Source organism: Gracilinanus agilis, chromosome 1 (genome assembly GCF_016433145.1).
Source record: "Gracilinanus agilis isolate LMUSP501 chromosome 1, AgileGrace, whole genome shotgun sequence".
NCBI lineage: Eukaryota > Metazoa > Chordata > Mammalia > Didelphimorphia > Didelphidae > Gracilinanus > Gracilinanus agilis.
The window spans coordinates 682,543,476-682,561,520 of NC_058130.1; the positions used below are offsets into that span (position 1 = coordinate 682,543,476).

General features: G+C 37.0%; 1 protein-coding gene across 1 annotated transcript in view; it reads left to right on the top strand.

The window, feature by feature from the left end:
• Positions 1 to 3,061: 3,061 nt before the first annotated feature.
• Positions 3,062 to 18,045, top strand: part of EFR3A (EFR3 homolog A) — a 161,173-nt gene continuing 146,189 nt past the window's right edge. The window contains exon 1 of the mRNA XM_044684304.1: positions 3,062 to 3,270. Within this exon, the coding sequence (XP_044540239.1) occupies positions 3,234 to 3,270 (37 nt within the window). The 5' untranslated portion in view covers positions 3,062 to 3,233. The remainder of the gene's footprint in view (positions 3,271 to 18,045) is intronic.

Here is an 18,045-nt window from a genome sequence, read left to right on the forward strand (position 1 = left end):
TCCCAAATGATTTTCATTGGCTATCCCCTATGCCTTGAATGCTTTCTCATCTTAATATCTACCTCCTGGTTTTCCTGGTTTCCTTCAATTCCCAGCTAAAATCCTGCCTACTACAGAAAGCCTTTCCCAATTACACCTTAATGCTAGTTCTTTCCCACTGTTGATTATCTCTAATTTATCCTATATGGAGTTGCTTTCTATGTATCTGTTTGCATGTTGTCTCTTCCATTATCCTAAGCGTTCTTTAGGAGCAAGGCTACATATGTTTTGCTTTTCATGGTATCCCCACATCTTAGTACAATATTTGGCTAATAGTAGGTTCTTAATAAATGTTTATTGACTGAGTTTTCAAACAGAAATTTCAAACAGAAACAGAAACAGAATAAAAGCCAGCAAAAAAGGACATATTAATAATATAAACAGCTGATATAAGTTATAGAATGAATCTAAAAATTGTAGGGAAGGGAGAGAACAGTGTTGGTCGACAACCACTAAATCAGATTGCATAGATTTAGCACAGAGTAGCAGGCATGAAAGGGGAAGAAAATGATAGGATTGTAGGTTTAGAGTGATTAGGAACCTTAGAGATCATCTAGTCTAACCCCTTCATTTAATAAATGAGAAATCATGGCCCACAGAGTATAACAGCAGAAATAATCAGTAATTCACAGGAGACAGTGCTCAGGAAATTAGCAGATATAATAATCACGTCCTTAGAGGTCTATATACAAATGTGCAGAATAATGGGAATTAGAGTTCTTAATACCATGTGATACCATTTGACCTCACAGATATTACTAAAGTGCATTGGGGCTTAGTGGGATGTGAACTCTGCCTAGAATACAACAACGAAAAGGTATAATTTATTCAAAAGAAAAAAGGGATGGTGGAATAGCTTTGCTTATCAAGATATTGTCTTGTGTGGAAATCCACAAATCAGAGTAAAGAATGCAGAGCAGAGAATGTTTGAGAAGCAGTCAAGCACGGAATAAAGCAATGGACTTTGAGTCAAAAAACCTGGATTTGAATGCTTCAGAACATCTGGTAGTTGGTAACTTTCTTGTCTAATAACTGTGGGAAGAAGAAAAGCCTATAGATAGCTCTGGAGCTAGAACTAAGTGCGCATTTGAAAAGGCATTCACTGGCTAAATGGAGTCTCTCTTCCCTGCAGGTAAGTGAGGCAAGGTGTGGGTCTCCTAGGAGGAGGGAGCTATGGGGCTCAGGCTCTTTGCACCTGGGTATCTTAGGGCCTCCGGGCCATCAAGCACCTACATTGCTTCTGTCTCTGTCCCTCCCGTTCTTAGGTGAGGGAGGATTGGAGACCTTGTGAGCTTTAGAAGGTCTGAAGTGTCAGCAGACCCTAAAGCACTCATCTCCAGGACTGAACTCCCCTTGGCCATTGCCCCAGACATCTGTAAATTTCAATAGAGCCTGGGCAGGTGACTGAGGATGAATACAAAAGAATGGCAGGTTCCTATAGGGGTTGAAGCTTGTGATTGACTTTACTCTTGTGTCAGAGACTGAGGAGTTTACAGTTTGGGGGATTTTGACATTCTCTTGATTTGTGATTTTAATTTAGGAAATCTGAGACCTTAGAATATTGAGCCCAATTGCCTTCTTGTGGACAAGCTTATATAATGACACAAAATTTTATTATGTGGAGAGAAACAAAATAGAAATTCTTGGTTGAACAGCCATTAGTCTTAAAGATGCTGAATCTGAGGGCTTCTCTGGCAGAATATCCTTTTCAGTTACATTTTATTAAGGAGAAGGATATAGATTCCCTGTCTTTTCCTTCTTCCCTCTCCTCTCTTTCTGTTTTTCTTCCCACCCCCATTCTAAATGAGGCTTCTCACCACCTTTTTGAAGTACAAACTTCTAAATTTAGCTGAAAAGTTTCTTACCAGCTGGCCCCATCTTAGCTCTCTGTTATTATCTCTCATAATACTCTCAATGTAAGCAAATTTACATCTTTGTATGCAAATTAGATATTTTAAAGGTTTATTTCCTCTTTTATACTGTATGGTACCTGATAGTGAGAACCACAGAATTTCCCAAGCAAATAATATTCTATGAATATTCAATAAATATTTGCTGGCTTGTCACAGACCTAATACATGGAGATGGGTCTAACACAAAGTAGTAGAAAGACCTTTGGATTTGTAGTTACAAGATGTGCATTTGAATTCTACCCCTAATTACCTGGCAAGTCACTTAACCTTTCTGATTGTCAATTTCCCCATTTTTAAAAGAAGGAAGTGGGCAAAATCATCTCTTTTAGTTCTAAATAATCTGGTTCTAAAAATGGGGCAGAATCATCTTGGGCGTCAGAACATTTGGGTTTAAATTCTGAAGGACACATATATGTGTGACCATGGAGAAGTCAACTAACTGCTTGTAAGCCCTGCTTCTCTCCTTTTTAAAATGTAGGGAACCAATGCCTAATATTGGGCAAGCAAGCATTTCTCAGAGTTGGAGATTTTACCGAATCTTTAGTAGGGGGGAACTAGAGGTAGGCAGGGGAGGCAGAGAAGAAATTAGGTTTTAGGTGGGATTGAAGGAGGCTAGGAGAGAGGTTAGGCTCTATATTTCATAGGATTATTATGTCAAGTATCTTGTTAACTTGAAGTGATTTATTTGCATGTTGTCTGCTCTATTAGAATGTGAGCCCCTGGAGAGGAGGAACTTTTATATTTCCTTGTATCTCCAATGAGTTTATTGGCACATAGCAGGCAGTTAATGTTTATAAATCTCCAAATGAGGGGGGTTGGTTGGTCTAGGGGAGGTCTCTTCCAGCCCTAGATCGATAATACTAATACTGTTGTATTACTCTCCTTCTTATAATGACATTTGACGAGGTCTGGCCTAGTTGGATTTAAGTCCACCTTCAGAGATCATCTGCACCCTTTCGGGACAATGCCCCGCCCCCCCGCCTCATCCCCTCCCAAGGCTGAAGGAAGGGGGTGGGCCTTCGCCCACGCCAGTGACGCGTTGACGTCAGCGCGCGGTTACACCGTCCCGCCGTCGAGCCAGAGAGCCGGGTTAGGGGGGGCCGGCGTTGGCGGCGGCGGCGCCCGTTTTCACTTGGAGCGGGGCTTCTGGCTCGGCGCCAGTCCCCGCCCCCTTGGGCCCAAGCCTCGGCTCCCCCCAACCCGCCTCGGACCTCTGTCCAGACCCGGTCCGTCATCATGGTATCCTCTGGCCTTCGGTTCACCAATCCTCGCTGAGCCCTCATGAGGCGAGCGCGTCCTGGGGCCAACATGCCTATCCGTGAGTGAGGGGCCGGCCCGGGCCTGGGGGGATTGGGGATGATGGAGGCCCAGGATGGCCGGGAGTCTGAGTGATTGTATGACTGAGAATTAACTGACTGTCCAAAACGTCTGCCACGGGCAAGGGAGGGGGCGGGGCTGAGGAGAGCCCGGAAGAGCCGGGGGCCAGTTAGGGCTTCTTTCTCGTGTGTGTGTGTGTGTGTGTGTGTGTGTGTGTGTGTCGCAGTCTTTAGGGCTTCTTTCTCGTGTGTGTGTGTGTGTGTGTGTGTGTGTGTGTCGCAGCCTTTTCCCGACCCTGTGCAGGTGGCAGTATTGGGTGTGTAATAGGTGTGTTATATTGGCCAGGTGGGCGGGCATTTCCCAGGCCAGTTAGGGCTTCTCTTTCCTTTCGTGTGAGCATGTGAGTGATTGATTTTTGGACAGCCCTCCGCCAGCCCTGTGCAATGGGTAATACTGGGTGTGTTATATTGGTCAGGTGGGCGGGCATTTCCTGGAGCGTTGGGGATTTTACAGAACCTTGGCGGGGGAGGGGGCTAGCGGTAGGCGGGAAAGAGAGAGAAGAAATTAGGAATTAGCGGGATTGAAGGAAGCTGGAGAAGAGAAATGAGCTAAGAATGGAAGTAGAGAAAAGGAAAGCGGGTGCCAGGGAAGGAGGGGAGGGTGAGGACGTCAGGAATGTGTCCAATGCGAGGAATGGTTCAAGGCTTCTAGCGCAGATACCTTGTAGGGAGGAGTTGGGCTACTTGTCAGGCAAGAGACAAGAAACATTTATTAAGCATTCACTGTGTGCCAGACACTGCTAAGCGTTGAGGATACAGTCAGTCAAGTAGCATTTTTTAAGTGCCTATCGCGTACCAAGCACTGGAGATTCAAAGTCAGGTAGCATTTATTAAGTGCCTGCTTTGTACCAGAGGGCAACTAGGCGGTGCCTTGTTAGGGTACTGGGCTGGGAGTTGAGCAGACTTCTTCCTGAGTTTAAATGGAACCTCAGACATTTACTAGCTGTATGACCCTGGACAAGTCACTTAACCCTGTTTCCCTCAGTTTCCTCATCTGTCAATTGAGTTGGAGAAGGAAATGACAAACCACTACAGTATCTTTGTCCAAAAAATGTCAGGTGGGCTCAGGAAGATTCAATCATAACAAGTCAGATAGGACTAAAAAGACTGAAACAACAACTAATGGCTATATGCCAAGCACTGTAAATAAAAGGCTATCCAGGTAGCATTTATTAAATGCCAACTATATATCAGGCACTATGCCAAGTGTTATGGATACATTCAGCAAAGAAGCATTTATTAAGCATCTTCTATGTACTAGGCACTCTTACCTAGAACTGGTAGATATAAAGAAAAGCAGAAGGCACTTCCTTTTCTCAAGAAGCTCACTGGCTTCTTGTTAACAGGCCACATATTAGTTAAATTGAATGAGAAAGTGCTGATTTCCAAGTGTGAGTAGAGAATATGGGCTAGTTTGAGTGATTGAGTTGGAAATTGGTCCCCAGGCCAACATTATCATTCCTGGAAAACCTAAGGCCCAAATTGCCTTACATCTACTTAAATGACAAGTCTAGGAATAGAAAGGGAATAATACTTAACTCTGAGTCCCTCCAGCATTTTCAGTATCTTTTGAATTCCTTGGGGGGGAGAGGGAGTGAATGATTTCTATGGGGCTTTTAGTCTGAGGAGAAGAAATTCAGTCTTTGGGAGTTTTTTAAAAAGTTGTCATTATGCTTTACAGTAAACTAAAGTGGCTCCTTATGACTTCTGAGATGAAATATAGAAGTACATTACTGTCTGGTTTTTCAAGCCCTTCCAAATTTGGCCATGGCCTGCCTTTCCAATAGCAGTCATTTCCAAGCTCATTGCAGATTATTTCCAGTCAAGCTGTCCTTTCTGTTCCTCATTCTATTTTCTTCACATTGTGCATTTGTTCCTCACCTTTACCTTATCAAAGACTCAGCCCAAGCATCATCTGCTAATGGAAGCTTTCTGATCAACACAACTTCCCTACCACACAGTTACCATGTATTTATTTTATGTATACATATATATCCAATTGTTGTGAACCTGTCTAGATTGTAAGCTTCTTAAAGCTAAGGACTGTCTCACTTACATTTTTGTATCCCATGGTTCTAGCATGATACAATAGATATTTTAAAACATTTGCCAATTAACTTTTTTTTCTTTGTGACAAAATTAGTTTGCATGCAATAAGTAGGCTTTACTAGCATCCTGGGGCAAGTAGTGCTGCTCTTTATCTGACGGCCTATTTGAAATAAGTTCAGATGTTTATGGTTTAAAAAAAAAAGGATGCCATGTAAAGGAGAGAAAGGATAGTGATCCATATGTGAGTAGAAAGAAGGGATTTTGCATATTTTAGAAATGGGAATATGTAGTTCTTGATTATTAAGGTTGCTTTAAGCTAAGCAATATTTATCTGACCATTCCAAGTCCAGAATTATTATTATAGTTAGTAAATAAACTGCTTTTTAAATTTTCTCTGCCTTTGCAGATTAATATAGGACATAATGGTGAAATTGAGTTAAATCTTATGTTTTCTCTAATGGAGGGTAAATAGGGATTATTCTGAAGATTTTAGAGCTTATAAAATACTGAAAATTAACATTAAAATGACATTGACTTAAAGATTATGCTTAATTCCTGTTTTATTGATTTATGAATGAAATGGAATAGATTCAATAAAAATCATTTAATATCATTAACCTGGTAAATTAACCATTTTCTGCCTCTTGCCCTATAACCTCAGAGTTATTTCAACAGTGCATCACTTTTTTTTTTGTCTTATTTCATTCTATAAAGAAAAGGGGAAGAAAGCTGTACAAGCTGCATTATTTGTGTCTTTGAAACACTTGATATAACAAACTAGTTCCTCAGCAGCTAGTCAAAGGTTATAGAAAAACAATTCATTTTTTAAGATTTGATTGTTACGGGTAACATGATAAATTTTGCTTGAAGTAATCTAAATCAGCACTTTTAACTGTTGATGAAATAGGTGGTTGAAGAATTTGGGGACATATTTTTTTTTCCTGTTTTCTATTTGGTGTCCATATTTTTTTGTAGCTTATTTTTACCTAAAAACATATTTTTTTGGTAGTCATGTCCTAAATAAGAAAATTGGTGGAGAATCATTCTTATTAGAGCATTGGGACAGAGGGCAGGAATCTTTTTTTTTTTTAAAGGAATCTTAATAGTATAATAACTATTAGTGTTTAGACAAAAGACAAATGAATGCCATGTTATCGCAGAGATCAGAAATATTTTATGGTAATTCTCTTTGTAGATTAAATAGCCTTTAAAAACATACTAAATTTTTCTTTTAATGTTAGGTTTAAATAGTTCATGTACAACTAACTTACCTCTTAAAGATTTTGTGTAGTAAAAATTCTTATCTTTTGCTATATTATAAAAATATGCTTTTTTTGTTACCTTAATGATAAATATTTTATAATAATAAAGATTATATTTTTATTTTCGTCTTATGTAATTGCTTTTTAAACTGGTGTATACTAATTAGAATTAGATCAGGAATGTAGTAATGATTTCAGGTCTGATCTACAAAATTTTTTTGAAAATTTCTTGAGCCTTTTCTCTTTATAGGCAATGTAAGGGAGAAAAAAGTTGAAACATTTCATTCACCTAAAAGTGGGAAGGCCTCTGATAGGAACACTCCTCTGATAGTGCTCTTTTAATGCTCAGTGTTTGTGTAACTTTTTAAATCAAGTTCATTTTCAAGATTTTTCAAACCAGGAAGGATTAGAAGAACTTGGTTTCTAAGTTTCTTAATTTTTCATGAATGGTAAAGTAAGTCAAACACATAAACCATCTTTAAAAATCGAAAGGTGAGCCCTTAAGCAATTTTGGACCTTTAAGCATAGTGAATAAACCACTGCTAATTGACAAGAACACTTATATAAATTAAATCAGGGATGTACATAATGAGTCTAAAAGAAATTAAATTTTTGCCTCTTATTTATGATATTAATATTTTTCATAGGAAATGTTAGGGGTCTAGTTCTACTCTTAGCTTTTTAGCCCAGTATACTTGTGTTTCCTTAGCTTAGTGATTTGGAAAGATGCTTAAAGTTTTGTGAAAACTTCTTTTACTGCTATCACAGTTTACTCTTAAGTAGTCAAATTCCTTTGTCCCTTAACTGTCAGTTAACTAGCAGTCAATTAGTTAACATGTACTAATAGTCCCACTAATGTGGCAGGCACTGTGCCAAGTGCTGGAGATAAAAAGCAAAAACAATCCTTGCTTCCTAGGAGCTCTCAGAGTTTAATGGCGACATCATGTAAACAGCTATATCCATGACAAATTGGAAATAATCAAGAGAAGGTAGCATGATAATTAAGGAGGATCAGAAAAGTTTCTTGTGGTAGATGGGGTTTTAGCTAAGACTTGAAGGAAGTCAGGAGGTAAGAGGCAATGAAGGAGAACATTCCTAGCCAGGGCTGGACAGCTAGTAAAAATTCCCAGTTTGGATATGTAATGGCGTGTTCAAAGAATAGCAAGGTGTTTATTTTTAGTCTTTTCTTATTAACTGTGTAAAAGCTATTATCTGTTGCTATGGAAAATTGAAAGTCAAGCCATCATTTAAAAAAGTCTTTTCACTTAGATTTTTATGTACTTTAAATCCTTGCTTATTTGTATTCTTTTTTTCTAGCTTGTGACCTTAGGCCAGTAGGGAGAATAATACCTAATATGGTCATTGTACAGAAAGACCACTGTAAAGGTTACACTGCTGAGAGCTTAATGATATTACTGTTATCCTAGTTTCTGAAATTAGTATTGCATTTTTTTTTAAACTTTACCTTCTGTCTTAGAATTAATACTGTGTATTGGTTCCAAGGTGGAAGAGCAGTAAGGACTAGGCAGTAGGGATTAAGTGACTTGCCCATGGTTACACAGCTGGGAAGTGTCTGAGGCCAGATTTGAACTAGGACCTCCCATCTTTAGGCCTTGCTTTCAATCCACCGAGCCATCCAGCTGCCCTTATTGCATTGTTTTTAAAACAGATTTGTTCAGCCTTAATAAATAGTAAATTCATTTCACCAGATTTGCCCTATTCTTACTGAACCAAAAAGACTACCTCCTTTTTGTCCTTTTTGTTTGGAGTTGATCATATATGTGTTAATTTTGGAATTAATATTCAATACCTCCAAAGTATAATATTTATAAAGATTTATTAATATTTAACTAGAGAGCTAGAGAACACAGGAAATGTTCCCTACTCACCTCACCTGGAAGAGAGAACTAGGGCAACAAAGACTATTCACCACTCAATTCATGTGGAAGAGAGAGGGAGAGAGGCGTTACCCAAAACTTATATACAATCATGCAAAAGACACACGTAAATAGGAAAAGAAATTGTGGGAAATACAGAAAAGAATCCTGGGCAATGCAGTTCCAGGGGCTCAAGATTTTCCAACTGTACATTTTCCCCCTGTGATCCTTTGGGAGACTAGTCTCCCCAATGGATCATGGAAACATAAATTAAAACTTAGAATAATTTGGGGATAAAAGGGAGAGAGAACAAAACCAATGTTAGATGCATTGACAAAAACCCAATTAGGGGGCAGTCCCTTTTTTGGCATAAGAATGTCCATTCAAAATAAATGCATTCAACCCTTCCAAAGTTCAAATTCACCATATCTCGAAGTTCACTCTGGATCCATTTATACATCTGTCACCTTTTTAGGATTATTGACCTGAAAGAGGAGATTAACATTTATTTTTAATTCTAATACAATAACTTTTGAATTGAGTGATGATCATCACTTCAAAATGTTTATCCAGGTCATAATCCTTTTTATACATATTTCAAGACTCACAATAAATAGCTGCTACTACTTTTCCTTTATTCATTTTAATCTCTCTAAGCCTACACTTTCCCTACTTTCTTCCCCCTGATCCCAAACTAATGATGTAATTATAGAAGTTGAGAATTGAATTTAGATTTGAGTTTCCCTGGCAACTGGTTCCATGGCAACTGGTTCCATGGCAACATGTTAGGTTAAAAATTCTAATCAATAAAAGAAAGTATACAAGGTTATCTGAAAATACAACTTTGTAGTCATTGAATTAAAGTTGGAGTTTAGTGAGTGGTCTAGACTTTGGATAAGATGTACAAAAGTCAAATTCCAATGGACATTTATTATCTATTCTTGATAAAAGCCAAAAGTCTAAATATCAATCATTAACTTTATCTTTGTGGAGCTGAGGTAATGTGTAGGCATATTACAGTCTGATGATTTAACTTAATAAAGGGGTAGTGCTTGTTGAGATGGCTATTAACCTTTGTCTCTCAATTATCCATTGTTTTGAGTGAGATTTTGTTAAATATCAGTCGTTCATGTTTGAATTCTCTTAGAATGTTGGAAGTGCCAGTAATCTGTTTTGTTCATTGAGTAGGGATCCATATGCTTTAAATTCCAAATACGGGGGAGGCAAGAGTTGACATTCTGTTATGAAAGTTTAGGAACCTAATTTGTATTCTTATCCAGATGGGGAACCAGCCCACTTGCACATGGAATACTATCTATGGGTAGGGCCAACATTCTCAAAAAGGGGCTTTTAAACTACTTATAAGCTGAAGGACAAATACTTGTTTGAGACCTCTGAATTCATTGCCAAGTAACATGGAAAAGAGAGGGCCTGAAAAATATTAAGGGTAGATATTACTAATCATTTGCCTTAATCATAAAAGAATCTCTATATTGGCCCATAGAATGGGTGATCTGATCATAACACCATCCTAATAATTGAATAAATTGCAAAATGCATTCAAGTAGCTTAATGAATTAAACTGTTGGATTGAGATTCTGACTAAGCTAATTAAACAAACATTTTAATGACTTCTCCATGCAAAATGATGAAATCTGGAGACAAATAAAATTTACTGCTGAACACCGGTTTAGTCTGTTAATAGTATTCATTTAAATCATTCTCAACTTGTGAGCAACTTTTGTTCCACAGTTTTGAATTAGTTGTTTGCAACGTTTTTCCATAGAAACATTTTTCATTACTCTATTAGTTAAGTGGTCTTTTGGAGATTCTGGAATCTCACCATCTTTATATTGTTTTTATGGGGAAAAAAGGGTATACTGTTGAGCTTTCCTCCCAATGCAATAATAGTAAGAATCTACTTTCTCAGAACTTAGAATGGGACTAAGGAAGCTACCAAGGGAGCCTGAAGAAGAATGGAGATAGGAAATTCCTTCAAGGACAGTGGTCAGTGGGTGGGAGAGTGCTAACAACTTCAGCACTGAAGCTGGGAGTATTTGTTTGTATAGAATGGATATTTATAAATTTGGGTATTTGGACCAGAAGAATGCAGGGACTGGAACAAGATCACTAAATCAACCAAGCCAAGGTTTGACTTTTAATAGAGGAGCTTTTTTTAGAGGACATCTACAACCTAAAAACATTTCTTTTTGGACTTGATCTTTCTATAAGTTATGACTGTTAAGAAGCCTTTCCCTTTGTTATTTCTTAGTATCAGTTTGCAATTGGAACCAGTGGGGGAAAATAGAATTGAGAGAGCATGGAATTTCTAGAAGTCAGTGGAGTAAATGATTGAAGATTTGTGGAAGAATTTCTTGATGACAACAGTTTTAAAGTGAATTTTGTCAATTTTTGATATGCTATCCTAATTTGACAATAAAAATTGCCAATTATGTATAAAAGGATTGTCCCAAATTTAATATAGACTGAAGTATAGACTCTGAACAAGATCAGTTTATTAACAGTGATGTAAATAACTTTTTTTCTTTTAACCCTTACCTTCTGTCTTAGAAACAATACTGTGTTTCTAAGACAGAAACTGTATTGTTTCTAAGACAGAAGAGCAGTAAGGACTAGGCAATGGGGATTAAGTGACTTGACCAGGGTCACACAGTTATGAAGTGTCTGAAGCCAGATTTGTACCTAGGACCTCTTGTTTCTAGGCCTGGCTCTCAATCCACTGAGCTACCCAGCTGTCCTCTACTATAAATAACTGTTAACAAAGTGGATCAGTCTGGCCATCTTCATAAAGCCAGTGATCCCACTGAGAAGGAGGAGTCCCTCTTTATTGATACACAAGAAAGAAAGAGTCTTAAGAGTTGTGGGATTTTATGATTGGCTATACTACAGGTAGGCTGGCATTCAGGTGAGGCTTATCATGCCCCTCTCCAAGTAATTAAGGAGTGTTAATTGTTTTATGGGACCCATGTACATCTTGTAGATTTTGCTAGTACTTCAAAACTATCAGACTTGCTATTTCCTTAGAAGATATGAAAATCTCTCCAAATTCCACAAGGCAGGCAAGAACAGAGAGCATATCTTTTGGGGATGGTACCAAGTTTAACTTGTGGGGTGTAGAGATAACAGATGTCCTGAAGGTATCTCAGGAGCTACCTTGTATGGGTGGTAACTTTTTTTTTTTTTTTACCCTTGTACTTCAGTGTATTGTCTCATAGGTGGAACATTGGTAAGGGTGGGCAATGGGGGTCAAGTGACTTGCCCAGGGTCACACAGCTGGGAAGTGGCTGAGGCCGGGTTTGAACCTAGGACCTCCTGTCTCTAGGCCTGACTCTCACTCCACTGAGCTATCCAGCTGCCCCAACTTTTCTTTTAATTATACTGTTAAACTAACTCATAGGGAAAGCCAAGCTCAAGGACATAGAAAGGTAGATGCAGGCTCAATTATAAAAATCAATACAACATAAAATCAATTATAGGATCAATACAGTAGAGACTTCAGGTAACATTTTTTATTTTTTCCAGATGTAGTTGAAGTGCTGTGGAGCAACATTCTAATACTAATACTCCTCCACATTTTTGAATAAGTGATTAAATAATGTTGGCAGTAAACTCTACCCTTTGAGAAGTAATGTTAGCTGCTGGTTGCTGTCATTTTGCTTTTGAATATAAATGGGATGTTTCAGTGAGTGACTGAGCATCAGTAGGTGGAAGTAGAGGAAAAGGAATAATAGTGCTTTTTACTTATCATAGCCATCCTCTTAGAGGAAGAGAGATGAATTCTGTGTTTTTCATTGTTAATATTGTCAGTCATAAGAAAATTTAGAGTTCAGAATGAGTCATTATATATGTTGAAACATCTTAATGGATTTTGTTTCACAAATTATTCTCTCTGATAGTAAGAGTACCGAGTCATGAGTGAATGTTCTTAAGTTAATGACAGTTTCTACTATGATTAATGTCAAACTGTCAAAATTCTCATTGTTATTTGCTGAACTCTTCTTTAATGAGCTTGAATTTTATCAGAGTTAGGAAAACCAGGCTAAATCTTTCCTTCCTTTGAAAATTGTCACCTACTTTTCCCACACCCCACCCTCCACCCCTAGGTTTTTAAATTTTGGCTTTATTGACAGTTAATTTTCATTAAAGGTTTTTCCCTCTCCCTTTTAAACCTTCTTTAAATATTGGATACATTCCCCTTTCACTTTCTTTGACCATTATGCTGGTAGATATTTATAACTCTTGTCCTCAGGAGAAATTCTGTTCTAAAACTTCCTTATTTTAATTTTTATTCCCAGTTGGTGAATTATTCTGTTGTACCTTTTTCTTTTTCTTTTTTTTTTTTTTTTTAATCTTATTCTCTAGGGTATTTTCTGCTAGAGCATTTCCTGGCTAATGCTAAGTGTTTATTACATCCCTACTATTTAATTGGCTTTTTTGAATAGCTGCCTTGGCAATTTGCTACAAAGCTGAGATTGTATTTTTAAATGGATCTCACTGGCTGCTCAGAGAATAAAATGCAGGAGATTTAGGTTGGCCATCATCAATAGCGGAACCTCAGAAACTTATGTACAGTTTGAAGAAATATAACAGTACTGGACTTGTAATTGCAAAAACCATTTCTGACTTAGGAAGTTTTACAGAATAGGTATGCTTATTAAGACAAATGATTGAAATTTTCTAACTACTGATAAAAATGGACATTGATAATATCAATGAGAGAATATATATGAATGGATTTGGGAGATAATTCTATGAACACAGATTTTTTTGGGGGAAGGATTAGTCAACAAGTATTTATTCAGCATCTACTATGTGCCAGGCAATATGCCAGGAGAAGACAAATGGAAGTAGAAAGATAGTACCTGCCCTCAAGGGGCTTATGTTCTTTTAAAAAAAATATTTTATTTTCCCCCAATTACACATAAATATGTAACAATATTTAATTAGTACAAATATGTAACAACAAAGGAATTTTACATTTCTTTTTTAAAAAATTTTTGAGTTCCAGATTCTTTCCCTCCTCATCCTTCCTCCCATATCTATCCCCTTCCTTGAGAGGAAGATAGGCAATCTAATATAGATTTTAAATGCCAGAACACATTTTTTATACATTTGTAGGAGACTTTTCAGTGAAAACCTAAACCAAGTAGGAGGTGATTGATTTTTCTAAAGGTCTTAAGGGAGGGTGAGATAGTGTAATGTAGTAGAAACCAATAGGACTAAGAATCAAGATCTGAGCACTAAATAACTGGGTGACTTGAGGTAAGTGTCTTTCTTAATCTGTTTCTTCTCATTTAGGGATAGCATTTCATAGTGTTGGGGTCAGAATCAAATGTCCTGTAGGAGTGTAATATGCAATTTTATAATTGAATTCAAGTCACCAAACAGTTTTTATGGGTGTTATGTGATACAGTAGATACAGTACCAGGCCTAACATTATGGAATTCAAATTCAGCTTCAGACAGGTATGTGACCCTGGACAAATCACTTAATCCTGTTTGTTTCAGTTCCTCATCTGCAAATGCAAAATGAGCCAGGGAAGGAAATGGCAAATCACTCCAGTATCTTTGCCAAGATAACCCCAAATGGGATCATAAAGAGTTGGATGTGACTGAACAACAGCAAAAATTGTCTGCAGAACATTGTATGGGATTCTAGGGAAGGTGCCACTTCAATTTATAGTAAATTTAAAGGGAAAGATGTATGTTAATTGCAAGCTAAAAAGATATTAAGATCCATTGGTCTATATCAGTGGTTCCCAGACTTTTTTGGCCTACTGCCCCCTTTCCAGAAAAAATATTACTTAGTCCCCTGGAAATTAATTTTTTTTTAAATTTTTTTTTAAACCCTTGTACTTCGGTGTATTGTCTCATAGGTGGAAGATTGGTAAGGGTGGGCAATGGGGGTCAAGTGACTTGCCCAGGGTCACACAGCTGGGAAGTGGCTGAGGCCAGGTTTGAACATAGAACCTCCTGTCTCTAGGCCTGACTCTCACTCCACTGAGCTACCCAGCTGCCCCCTGGAAATTAATTTTTAAAAAAAATTTTAATAGCAATTAAAAGGAAAGATAAGTGTACCTGTGGCCATCACTGCCCCCCTGGATCGCTGCAGCACCCACTTTGGGAATCACTGGTCTATATGAAAGGGAAGTCAAGGATATATTTAGTAGGTAGAGGTTTGGGATTATTGTTAAGTTTGGGTAAGCTATAGATTTTTTGCAGTTCTAAAATTATTGTTCAAAAATCAGATCTTTAATTACATATTTAAATAGAAACAAATTAAAGCTCTGTTAATCTTACTGAAGAAGTAATCAGGTATGATAAATTTTGAAAAATAAAAAGTATCTTTCTCTTCTGTGTCATTAGCTTTGTTGTAGTTAACTCTTTGGTATTTGGCTTTTTTGTTTGTTTTAAAAGTGGCAGAAAATGATGTTTCTCCAGTGAGCCTTTCTGTTGAGTGTGATGGAAATTTATTAAAGGATTAAAATATATTATTGTTTTTTTCTCAAAGGAAATTTTTTTATTCACCTTTTTTAAATTTATTTATAGGAGCTTCTCTTATCTAACTTGTCAAAATATAAATGAACAAAATCAATAACTTTTGTTTTAGTATATATCATGTTCACTTATAATAAAGCAAGCATAAATTAAACTTTTATTGATATTTTTGCTTCTGAATATATCCCTTCCCTGTCTCCTGACTAGTGCACCATTCTTTGTAATAAAAGTTGAAAAAGAAAAGAGAAAAAAGGAAAGACCAACCACTATATGAACAATGTTTTTCCATAACCATTGTCACCTACCTCTGTAAAGAGGAGAAAAGGATATTGTTTTCTCACCTTACTTTGGGATTGAGTTTGTTCATTATAAGGACACTATTTAGTTTTACTTATTTTTGTTTATGTAAAAAAATTTATTGTTTGCGAAAAGTGATACTTTCCTGGTTTTATTTGTTCTATATCAGTTCATAGAGCTATATGAAATTAGCCTTTTGAATATGGTTCATCATAGCTACATATTTTTAGTGTAAGTACTCAGTAATTTGGAGTAACCTTGTTTTATAATTTGATTTATAAATACACTTTTTCAAGATCACTGGGTCTTAGAGACCATGTTATTTCAACCAGAACATAAATGAAGAAATTATTCTATACCTGTGCTGGCGAACCTATGGCATGCAAGCTGTTGCCTGCCAGAGTTTATTACTAGAAATCCAGAGGGACTTGGGGCAAGGCTGCTTTTCTCCGACCCTCTTCTCCCTCCTATGCACTTAAAGACATTTCTCACATCACCCATCCCTCTGCCCAGCAGCCCAGTGGGAACACTTCCTCTTTCCCTGTCTGGGGTGGGAGCAGGGCAGGGCATGGCACTCAGTCTCTAAAAGAGCATTACTGCTCTCTCTATACCATCCTGAATTAAATGGTCAATTCAGCCTTTCTCAAAATCTTCTAATGATAGGGAACTCACTAAGGCAATCTATCCATTTTCACGTGGTACTAATTATTTTTTCTCCTTAAATTAGGCTGAAAAATATTTCTGCAACTTATACCCATTGTTCCTAATGTTGCTATCTGGGCCTATTAAGAACTAAGCATCTCTTTGCCAGGGGGCAGACTTTCTTAGGTTTAAAACTAGTCATTATGGATCGTCTAAGTCTTCTGTTCTCCTAGCCAAATATTAAAGTTTAACCAATTCTTATTTTGCTTAATCTGTAGTCTCTTTACTGTCCTCTATTCAGTCACCAATGTGGTTTTCTGATCATATCTCTACCCCCCAAAACTTGAGTTGTTCCTTATCGTTTCTGAGATCATATGTAAAATGCTCTCACATTTGTCATTAAAATCCTTCATGATCTAGTCCCCTCCCTGCCTTTCTAGTCTTTTTAAACCTTACATCCTACCACTTACTCTTCTGTCTAGTGACAAGACCTCCTTGCTGTTACCTGAACAAGACACTTCATCTCTTGGCCCCAAGCATTTTCTCTGGCTGTCCCCCATGCCTGGAATGCTCTTCTTCCTCATTTCCGCCTCCTGGATTCCCTGGCTTCTTTCAAGTCCCAGGTAAAATCCCACTTCAGGAAGCCTATCCTAAACTCAATACTAGTTCTGTTCCTCTGTTAATTATTTCCTTTTTATCTTACAGATTGCTTGTTTTTATACATTTGTATATTATCTCCCTTACATTATGAACTCTGATGGCAGGGATTGTATTTGCCATTCTTTGTGCATCCCCATTACTTAGCACTGTGCCTTGTATATAGTAGGGTGCTTAATAAATGTTTATTGACTGACTTGTCATAGAGCTTATGACCAATAAAATCTTGAAGTTTTGTTACCTAGCTTTGCCTGCCCTGCATTGTGCTTGTGAAGCTGATTTCTCAGCTCTGCATTTAGGATTTTATGTTGATCTTTCAAAAAAATTTTTTATTAGCTTCAGTCAATTGACATTTTTGAATCCTTTTGAGTGTACACTGTGTTGACTACCTCTTTAGATTTCTATAGTCTTCACATTTGATAATTATACCAACTATGTATTCATATTCATTTAAAAAAATTAGCACATCATTAGAAGCTAAAAACCTCCCATCAATCCAAATCAGCATTGAATTATTATTAATTGCTGTTTGTGGTTATTAACAGCTGTAAATTTATACTTGAACTAACAAACACATTGTTTTCTGAAATGGTAGAAGTATTGGTCATTCAGCATGGGAAATATAAAGTTGTAAATTTATTCCAAAAATTTTCAATCTAACTTTTGACAAAAAACACTGTACTTATTTCTTGCTTTCATATTGTGACACCTTGAGACATATGAGTGTATAATTTACATTTTATTTTAACAAATTATTAAAATTTTTTATTTATGACTGAGAACAGCAAAGTGCATTTGATCCTAAAATGGTTCATCATGGCACAAGAAGTGTGGATGCTGTGAAAAATTCGGTAAGAATTACTGGCATTGTTTTATTAATATATATATATATAAATTTTCATTGTATTAAAATAAATTAAAGGCCATAGACCAGTGGTTCCCAAACTTTTTTGGCTTACCGCCCCCTTTCCAGAAAAAATATTACTTAGCCCCCTGGAAATTAATTTTTTTTAATTTAATTTAATTTTAATAACAATTAATAGGAAAGATAAATGCACCTGTGGCCATCACCACTTTCCTGGATCTCTGCAGCACCTACCAGGGGGCAGTAGCGCCCACTTTGGGAATCACTGCTATAGACATTATGTGCTTCTAAGGATTATTTTCTCAATTTACTGACTTGTAGTAGTATGGGTTCATCATGAGTCTTAGAATTGTATTTGGTCATTGGGTGGATCAGTGTTCCTAAGTCTTTCGAAGTTGTTTTACCTTTATAAATTATCTTCCTGGTTCTATCCACTTTACTTTCCAGCAGTTCATACAATCCTCAAGTTCTTGTGAAACTATCTCTTATCATTTCTTCAGCACAGTACTCTTTACCATAACTTGTTCAGCCCATGGGGTATTTCTATTTC